Raw genomic sequence first — 10,591 nt, 5'->3', positions numbered from 1 at the left:
ATAGGTTTGGATGGAGCAGTTGGACTTCCCAGCTACTTAACTGTGGAGGCTGGCCTTGGTCATTTTCATCCCCTCACAATAACCCAACCTACATTTTACCAGTCCCATGTTTTGGATCCCACTTACCTGTATTTTGGCAAGAATTTATTGTACTTTTAAAAAGGCATGTAAACATAAATACAGATAAAGCTTGTCTTTGACAAACAGCAATTTACAGTCCTGTGCAACTCACTACTCTTCCACCCCAGTGAGCTGACAAACTCTCCCAGCAGAGTCTCCCTCTGCCTCTCTCCCCCTTGACCTCCACATAAATACACACACAGACATGCACGCACACACACACGCACAAGCATGCACAAATATGTGTATACTTATTCCTAAAGATATAATCATAAATAAGACAGTGTTTCTTTTTTTTCACATAAATGCCATTACACAGTATGTATCACTTGGCAACATGTTTCTAATTTAACTTAAAATGGACTGCAAATATCTAAAATTCTGGTTCATCTGTTATGTTTACAAAATTGATTATCATATACCACATTTTATTCATTCTTCACCTTCCCTCCTATTCCTAACTCCTATCTGGGTACTTTTGAATTTTTGCCACTCAAAACAGTGCTGCAAAAACATCTTTAGACTTGGCTCCTTATGCACATGGAGCAAATGTTTCTCTGGGGATCGATTTTTTTTACCCCCTAGAGTTAATTTGAAAATACAAGAGATTTTCTTTTGCTCATGGCTTTTGTCTACCTGAAATGTATGCCCTCATTGGCACTTAAATTTCTCTATTAGCACATCTGCAAGAGAGTAGGCTGGGACTAACACCACTTGTTCAAATGAATACGTAGTCCTGTATTCATCTTGGGTTAATTAATTACCTCTCTATGTTGATTTCCTGGTGTTTCTATTATGAAGCTTTTCATAGTACAGATTATTTTTAAACTGTTCCAGTTATAATATCTAGAAAAGATGCTCTTTCTTTTCCTTTATAGAGCTAATTGCCAAATCACACTTGAAAATGGTAGATGCTTTTGTCAAGATGGTAGGTGATGTTGGGGCGCCTGGATGGCTCAGTCGGTTAAATGTTTGCCTTTGGCTCAGGGCCTGATTTCAAGGTCTTGGGATCAAGCCCCACTTTGGGCTCCCTGCTCAGTGGGGAGTCTGCTTGTCCCTCTCCCTCTGCCTCTCCTCCTGCTCTTTCTCTCTCATATAAATAAATAAAATCTTAAAAAAAGAAACATGGTAGGTAGTGCTAAAGCGTAACCCTGTTGATTCCTGTTTCTACTCTTTGAAGGGACAGTGTGCTTAGGTTTTCTTTTCCTCTTTTCATTGCATATTTCTCTATTCTCATATAGCCTAGTCTTTGGCCATACACTTGCATATTCTCTCCTTCTTAAATATTATGTTACTAGACTGAATTTCATTTACAATAATTCAAGATTATTTTTCTTCTTGTTCCCAAAGTTGGAACAAGTATAGCAGAAATTCCTAATGAGAGAGGTCCAGGTTTGTATTTTTTCACTAACTAGTTTTGTGGCCTTTGGCAAGACTTGCGATATTTATTTAAGTAATCTATAAAAAAAGAAGGCTTGAATAAATGATCTTCAGGCTTTCCTCCAGAAACTTCCTTGCCCAGGTTCACATGTGTAATTTCATAAACAGTGAGGAACTTGAAATTATTTATTGCCTTTGGTGTAAGCACCGATGCTTATTTATGCGTATTAAGATTTTGAACAATAAACAAACAATAGATTGTAAGATACTGAAAGCATATGTTTTGTTTTACAGGTGTTTGTTTTGCCTTGCTGTTTTAAAATTAAATCAAAATGCCCATAAGACCAGATCTCCAGGTATGTAGTCCTAGACCAAAAGGAAGGAAGTATTTTGATTCCTAAAATCACTTTTGTTTGTTTATAGGTGTTAAGTGCCATATTTTTAGGGAAAATGAAGCTTATTTGTTTTTATGAAATGGTCAAGAGTGGAATAATTTAAAATGTTACTCTTTCATTTTTTCAGTAGGTTTCTTTTCAAAATCTGTTATTTATGAGGTATGAAAGATGCTGATGATTTACATATGCCTTTTACATTGAAAAGAATTATGCAGTCATTCATGTATAATTTATGCCTGGATATTTTTATGTCAGGGCATTTTGGTAAGAAGTTTTAATATATCTATTTAACATGTATGCAATTTACCACCAAATCTGGTGATCAGATTATAGTATAAAAATTCCTTATTAGTGATGTTATACTTTAGTAGTAAGGATGGTGGGTTTTGTAAAGGTTATAAATGTATAATATAAATTATATATGTAAATCTTAAATTATATTGATATAGTTTCCAATCAGTGCTTTTGTCTCTCTTTATGCATTTTTTAAAACTATTTAAACCTCATTAAGAAATTGATATTCAGATGTGTTACGGTTTTATCCATGATGTTAAGTATTAGTTACTATAAAGTTTATTTCTTTCATTAATAGGTTTCTTTTTTGAACTCGACATAATGATGACTTTATAATAAAGGATATGAAGTGGAAAATTAGTAGAATATATATGTATTTTTAATGTAGAATCTTGCTATTATGAAAGAAGCTTGATCTCTCTCTGTTTCTCCAAATTTAGTAGTGGACAGCTTTTTTTTTTAAAATAAGTGAATTGATATAAGCTCTTTTGAGAATTTTCATGGGACAACAATTCTTGAATTACTGGATTGCATACGGTGACTAATTTTGGTTTTGATTCAATCTCTGTGCCATTACTGTATTTCTCTAGCAGTTAGAAAAATGCATTGATGATGCTTTAAGGAAAAATGATTTCAAGCCTTTGAAAACACTTTTAGAAATTGATATTTGTGAAGATGTGAAGATTAAATGCAGCAAGCAGTTTTTCCACAAGTTGGATGACCTTGTATGCAGGGTAAATACTCCTTTTTGTTGAATGATTGTTAAAATTATTGGATAGCACTCTTTTTAGGAAGAAATACTCCTTTGGGAGAAATGAATAAAAAGGCTTTGGCAAACTTGCTTATAATTATATGAATAAGTGCTAATTTTTTAAAAAATCTGAAGAGTCCCAAATAACATATTAGACTACTCTTTTCTAAATACAATATACAGAAAGTTATGTTTACATAGCATTACCATTACTAAGTGTGGCCTAAACTGAGGAAAAATAGTTTACCTGTTTGAAGTTTGAAAAACTTTTTAAAAAACCTCTCAGCATATTTATGTTATGGAGATGGTGCTTGGTGCTTTCAAAAATAAACAAAATTTATCCAAAATCCTGGACTCGATTTATTATATGTAATGTATTTTTATGCAGGAGAAAATGTGATTATTGACCATCTCCCACCGTATCTGAGATTTGTTATGAATCTAAAAGATTGAGTAAACATTTTTTATTTCCGTTAGTTAAATGTATGGAGCTGTTTAGAATGGAAGGTAACTGATTCATTGTACCATCATCTAAAGTTTCTTGAATTTACACAAATCTGCATTTTTATACTGGATTTGTCATTCACAGGCTGGTGGCTTTAGGCCTTGTTTCTCTAAAGCGCACTTCCATATTTTGCAATATGGAGATGGTGGTAGGAGCTAACTTTGAGGATTTGTAAGGATTACAGTACTCCTAAGCACAGTGCCAGTTCCACACTATTTTGTATTTACAGATGTTTAAATGTATATTTTTTGTTTTAGGAGCTTAATAAAAAGGATATCCAAGCAGTTTCAACCATTTTGGTTTCTTTTGGAAGATGTGGCAGAAATATCACTATATTGGGGCAAGCTGGACTTACAAATATGATAAAACAAGGACTGGTCCAAAAGATAAGTACAGAATATGTAATATTTATGTGAGGGGAAATAGTATTCAAGGTGTGTTTTCTAATAAAATAAATGTTCAAACTGTTGAAATATACATTTGGGGACTTTACATAAAGCTTTAGGTAAAATAAATAGTTTTGTAACCTGAGGTCTATGTTACAAAGATAAAGATCAAAAGGACACCCTACATACCAGGCTCCTTGATGATCATGTGAATTTAAGGTCACAAGACTTCCTGAGGCCTTTATTTTCTCATCTATTTACTGTCTCACTTTGTTTTGCTTTTTATATTGTTTATTATCTAATTCCCATGCTAGAATGTGGGATATTGATTTTTATTTGTTTTATTCATTTCTGTATACCTAGTGGTAAGAACAGTACCTAGGATGTAGTATATTCTCAAATATAAGAATTAATTAAAGTAAAATAACATCAAACCTTTTCAAATAATAATAATGCCAAAAGAGTGTAATTTATGATAATTTATTTTCATCTATTAATGAGTGTACCTGAACTAGGAATTTGAAAGGGGAAATCAAGGTCTTCTGCCTAGAATTAGGATTAGTTCATCCATTCCCATCTAAAGAATGTTAAAATATAGTGAGTTACCAAAAAATGAAAACAACAAAGATGTTTAAAAACACAAAATTTCTTTTCATATAATACTGGAATTTTTATTTTTAATGTTTCTTTATTCCTAGGTTTACTGTTTATGCAAGATAAGTACATTCTTAAAATTATTAAAATTGAATTCAGAGTAACTAATGTATACATTTCTTTTTTTACATGGTTGCCTGGTTTGAAAAATCAAAGGAGATTATTCTCAGTCGAGGAAATTCAAAAGATGAGGCAGTTATAAATATGATAGAAGACTTATTTGATCTTCTGATGGTAAAATCACATTGGTTAACCAATCTTACAAGCATGTGTTTATTTAAAATACAATTCGTGTTCTATATGTCCAGAGCCTAAGTCACTAACAGATTGGTTAGTGGCTTGATTGGATTAGTCTGTTCAGATTGTATAAAGCACTTATCCTGATTAATAATTATTAATATTTATTTTAATTTATTTATATTTATATATAAATTATATATAATTTATTTATATATAATTTAATTTATATTTATATATAAATATTTATTAATATTTATATTATAATTAATAATTAATAAAATTAATAAAATTAAATAGTTAATAAATAAAAGTTAATTACATGGTGAATTCAAATGTGATCTGTTACTGTAATACTATTTTAATATTTACTACTGTATCAATACAACATAATGGTTTATAATACAAGATAATAAATACAAATTAAATATTCACTTTTTTTCAGGTCATACATGACATCAATGATGAAGGTATAAGAAATATTTTATTTCTTTTAAAACAATAATTTGCTATTAGGGTTTTAGTATGACTTTGCAATCCTCAGAGTATTGTCCTAATATTAGGAAGCTAATTTAGGGATCAACAACCTTTTTCTGTAAAGGACCAGATAGTAAACATTTTAAGCTTTATATTAGGGCCAAGCAAAAGAGATCAAGGATATTATATAGGTACTTATATAACAAGAAAGAAAACAGATTTCCACAGATATCTTATTGATACAATTCAAGATACTACAATAATTGAATACAGTGTTTTTGTAATATAGGTCAACTAATGAGAAAGCACTCTTTTGAGGGGATGACATTTCATTTAATTAAGGCTCAGAGTTAGTTTGCTCTTAATCAGAATTGGTTGCAAATGTTCATTTTTTTACGCTTATCTGTAATGAGATTTTATGTAAATTGCATTAGAAAATATCTTTTCATGCAGATAATGCCAAATACTGATACCAATTCATGAGCTTGATTTTTAATTGAGCATGTTCATCACTTGGAAAGCATTTATGGAATTATATTAGATTCTTAATATTGCCTTTTAGAATGTCATTGCATCGCAGATGAATCACTTACAACTGAAGGCTAGGTGGAAGCCCTCAGCTGAACATTTAAATGGATTTTGAAATATGGAAATTTCCTTTGTACTTCATCAGTGTCCAGAAATGCTGCTGAACCTGTAATTGGAGCTTAGAAAAACATACTCCTATAAATTTGGGTGGGAATGGAGATGTCACTCCTTGTTTTAATTTTTGACAGCCTGGGAAATGTATAAAACAGTTTGGCATTACTTATGATTCAGATAACCTTACTTTCATTGAAATGACTTCAGGGAAGTATAAGTTTCTCATATAAGAATGATTTTTGCCTTGTAATTTTGGTTTGAATTGATTAAGAAACATCAACTCTGTAGCCCATGCTAATTACTGAAGCCATTCAGTGGTATCTGATACTGGTTAAGTACATGAGAATAGAATGAAATTCACTTTGATACCGCTGGTTCAGTCATTCAGATATTTCCGTAGAGTACCTGCTGATGAATAATAGAGCCATACAAAATGGGCAGTGGTGTGGATTTGGTTTGTGGGCCATAATTTGCCAACTCTTGATCTAATGAGACAGAATTTTTACTATGTAGAACACATAACAACTCATCCTCACTTGTGAATGGTCATTGTTTTATGCCAAGCAAGTACTCCAACAAATTATTTCTGTTGGTTGAAGAAGAATTACCTAGGATTGGTCATTGAGGCTGGTGAATTGTTTATAAATAAAGGAACAGTTTGCCTTCAAAGCCAAAAAGTTTTAAAACCTCAATTGCTATTTTAATGCTACCTTTTCATTGATTGCTTTATAGTTGACATATAATCTAGCTTAAATTCCTAAGTTTTTAGGGAAGAAAACAATCCTAAAGCACCAGTGAATATGAAGTAATCCAAGTGTTTTTTTTAAGTAAATATATCTTTTTACCTAATTGAGTGATTTTGTTCTCTTTTTTACCTTCAGTGTAGTCACTTTGGAAAGTTGTGTATTTTCGGTTGTAGTATTGCCATTATTTAAAATTATTTTTTAAATTTGCATTATGAAATAGCATGTGGCAAATTCCTCTGAATCTATTTAGTATTGATAAAGCCTTGTCTTTTGAGAATAGGGTTAACTTTAGAAAAAAGGTCAAGATATTTAGATCTTTACGTCGAGGAGTGTTTATGGCCGTTATGGAACTTTCGATATATGACTAAATCAGTGAGGCCAGTTTTCATTAAGAACTTAACGATAGAACTTTCCGCTTTTGAACTATGTTTATTTCATCTGAAAAAGTCCTACCTTAGGGCTTAAAGGAGAAGCTGAATCTGAAGTTATGCCTTTGCCAGAGTTAAGATGAGTCACATCTGTTGAAAGGTATTTTTTCAAAGCCACGTAGCTAGTTAGTGGGAGAGGTAGGACCTGGGTTTCATGTTTCCTGCTGCTGCGCAGGACAGTCCGCGGGCCTCTCTGAACTAGTACACTCTTTCATTAACGCATACAAGATTGCCATTTAAAATGCACATTCATTAATGATTTAACACTTTCAGGTAAAAGGCAAGTGGTGGAAAGTTTCGTGCCTCGAATCTGTGTCCTGGTTATTGACGCAAGAGTGAATATTTGTATTCAGCAGGAGGTAAAGTTATTTGTTAGATTTTCTTTTAAACCTAAAAACAAGAGAGTGAAGCAAATTTAGTAGCGATTCGTCAAAAGGAATAATTATATTTTCTTGGTACTAAATTAATTATGTAGTGTATTTCTGTTGTCTTAATTCATTGCCCGATGTGATAACTATGTTACCCAAATATTTATTGAAAATTCATAGCTATTTGTGTTTATGTATGCATCTAGCTCGTATGAAAATAAATTATACCATCCAGATATTAGGAGTTCTCAGCTTTTAAATGCTAAAAATAACTTGTACTAGTATATGTATGTGTGTACGCTTATATAAACATAAGAATAAATATCAGGTAATAATTTTTGCTTGAGTTGTTATAATAGAGTAATAAGCGTATGTCTTATTGCAAAGAGTGTAACTGGAATCATGTTATGTTTAATTCTTGATATCCTTTGTTTCATGTTTTTTTGTATTCACTATTTTTATACTTCATATTTTTTCCTCCACCCTTTCCAATTCCCTGCATAAAATGCTGTGCTTAAGAAAAAAAATAGGCTTCTAAGTTTGTATACCTAGAATATTTATCTAAATAATGTTTCACTGGATATATAAAGTTAATGCATTATCTTTTTTTCTTTTCTAGACTCTAAAAAAAATGAATGCTATGCTTGACAAAATGCCTCAAGAAGCCAGGAAAATACTCTTTAACCAAGAAATGTTAATTCTCATGTAATAATTTGTACTATGTTGCTTTAATTAGTGGTTCTGGTTAAGAATTTAAAGGATATTTTATAAGGCTATAAGACAACCATGAGTTGCATTAATAATTAAAACTGATAAACTGTTGTAGATTTCTAATATAATTTATGGCTCTATTTTCTGCAAAAGTCTGTGATACTAGCCAATTGTAAATTTTAGTGAAGTTTTCTCCCCCCAGATATGTGGGTTTTTTTATTTAATTGGGACTAGTTTGGTATGTAATCTATTATTTTGATTTACAGGAGTAGTTTGGGAGAAAGGATTTTAGATGCTGGAGGTAAGTATGCTTTCTCAAAATGTTCATATTTGAAATTATTCCAAATTTATTAATAGAATATAATATCTCTTTAGTCAAAATAATATTAACATGATGTAGTGAGATTATGTGAGGAAATTATAAATTATGTACAATCAAGCAATTTTTAATTACTAATAGGTGATTAAATGATCTATATCTGTGAGACTAAAATAATAATTAAACATGACAGTAAGAGTCTTCACATATAAATTGTGCCTAATGGTAGATTTATGAATAATAACTTAATTTTCTAACATATTTGAACTACTTTCCCTAAGAAATTCCTCAAAAGGTATTTCATGAATTTGGAGGTTTAATATTTGGGGGGCTTACAGATTTGTTTTTAAACAATGTGTTTATTAAAAGAACTCAATCTTTTCGAAGTTTCATATGAGAAAATTTTGGTGTAGTGATTTACATATAGAACAAACCACTGGTTAAAATACTTTGGAATAACTATAACCATCATATAAAGTAAAAGTTTCTGTGATTTATAGACTATCATGTGAGTTGTTTTGCAATTCACAACTCTAATAATGGAATGGCCTAGTCTTTGAATATTTAGGAGTTTCTTTCAAATATCCTTTAAAAAAAAAAGTTTTACTCCTTTCTTCTATTAGTAAATTTGTTATTTGGGCTGTATTCATTTCTGAGCTGATGAGATCTTTCTAATCCATATGAACAAAATGGCAAAAGATGAGTGAATGACACTAATATTTTCTTCTTTCTCTTGCTTGTTCTAATTCCTTATAAACAATGACTTTTATAAACTTATTTTTCATAATTTCCAATAATACATTAACAATTTTTTTTAAGATTATGACTTACAAGTAGGTATCGTAGAAGCACTATGTAGAATGACTACAGAAAAACAAAGACAAGAACTGGCATGTCAGTGGTTTTCAATGGATTTTATTGCTAATGCATTTAAAGGAATTAAAGACTCTGAATTTGAAACGGTAAGTAGTATAAAAACAACAAAATAACAACAGTTTTTTTTTTATTACTATACTTTTTAAAAGTCTCTTTTTTTTAAAATTAGGATTGCAGAGTATTTCTCAACCTTGTAAATGGCATGCTTGGAGACAAGAGAAGGTAAACTTAATACAGTAGTCAACCATTTACTGATAAAGAACTAGCTCAAAAGGGAGAAGAACACAGTGTTGAACCTTTAAAATTTATTTTGTCTTTTGGGATGTAAAATACACAGGGATATTTAAAACAATATCTTATTATAACACCATGTAATAACTTGCTACACTGGTAGACTGAAATAATCTCCCACTGGTCTTATTTTACTTTGTACTTTTTAGCAGAATTTTGAGGAAAAATAAAAATCTCATATAAACATTATTTGAGCTACCTCCTTCATCCACATACTGGAATAAAAATATATAGCAAACAAATTATCTTTTTTTTTTATAATTAATGCACTGTAATGCCAACCTCTTTCTGAGGTTATTTAATCTCAGGAATGGGCATGAATGAAAGATAATTATCACTTTTGATAGTAACAGAGCAGTATTTGCAGTTCATTGCCTGGCACCATATTATAGATGCTCAGGACATCTTTTTTGAATGAATGAGTTCACATTTACTTTACTTACTAAGGAAACAAAGACGGGAGGGTTGAGTGCAGGGACTCATGTTATTTGGATTTGAATCATAGGTTCCCCTCTTTCTATTCTAATGTTGGGCAAATTATTAAACTTAATTGCCTCAGTTTCCTTAGCTGTAAAGTAAGAATACTAATAATATCTACCTCATATGTTTGTTGTAGAAATTAAATGAGATGATTATATATTAAGTGCTTCTAATAAAAAGTATCTAACCAAGAAATCGTTCGGCAAATTCAGTCATTTTTATTAGCTGTATTATTCATTCCTACTCTTCTTGTCCCATGTAAATCCTATGGGAGCTTCCATTATCTTAATAGTATAAGCTAAATTAGGAATTTCTACTCCTAGTCAATAACATAAAAAGTAAATTGGCATAGTCACTGTAGTCAGAATGGGAGCTTGAGTAGTATCCTCAAAATAATATACATTTTCTACAGAAACAAATTTCCATTAAACTCATAGTTTTGTTTAGAAGGAGATATGATTTTTATTTAAATCATTAGGACCACAGCCTGATTTCCTTTTGATCCTAGACATGATTTCTATGGCTAGTCAA

General features: G+C 30.9%; 1 protein-coding gene across 1 annotated transcript in view; it reads left to right on the top strand.

Annotated features, from left to right (window-relative positions):
• The first annotated feature begins 1,832 nt into the window (after positions 1-1,832).
• Positions 1,833-10,591, top strand: part of SYCP2 (synaptonemal complex protein 2) — an 81,703-nt gene continuing 72,944 nt past the window's right edge. Inside the window, exons 1-10 of the mRNA XM_088026660.1 lie at positions 1,833-1,856; positions 2,780-2,923; positions 3,703-3,831; positions 4,615-4,719; positions 5,168-5,192; positions 7,289-7,374; positions 8,003-8,088; positions 8,361-8,395; positions 9,233-9,375; positions 9,459-9,511. Coding sequence (XP_087882786.1) covers positions 1,833-1,856; positions 2,780-2,923; positions 3,703-3,831; positions 4,615-4,719; positions 5,168-5,192; positions 7,289-7,374; positions 8,003-8,088; positions 8,361-8,395; positions 9,233-9,375; positions 9,459-9,511 — 830 coding nt within the window. The remainder of the gene's footprint in view (positions 1,857-2,779; positions 2,924-3,702; positions 3,832-4,614; positions 4,720-5,167; positions 5,193-7,288; positions 7,375-8,002; positions 8,089-8,360; positions 8,396-9,232; positions 9,376-9,458; positions 9,512-10,591) is intronic.

Source organism: Eumetopias jubatus, unplaced genomic scaffold (assembly GCF_037043125.1).
Source record: "Eumetopias jubatus isolate StellerSeaLion01/CBP00866 unplaced genomic scaffold, mEumJub1_p1.0 scaffold_9, whole genome shotgun sequence".
Classification (NCBI taxonomy): domain Eukaryota; kingdom Metazoa; phylum Chordata; class Mammalia; order Carnivora; family Otariidae; genus Eumetopias; species Eumetopias jubatus.
Note: the sequence above shows the minus strand (reverse complement) of the source record. Positions and strands in the feature narration are given on the sequence as shown.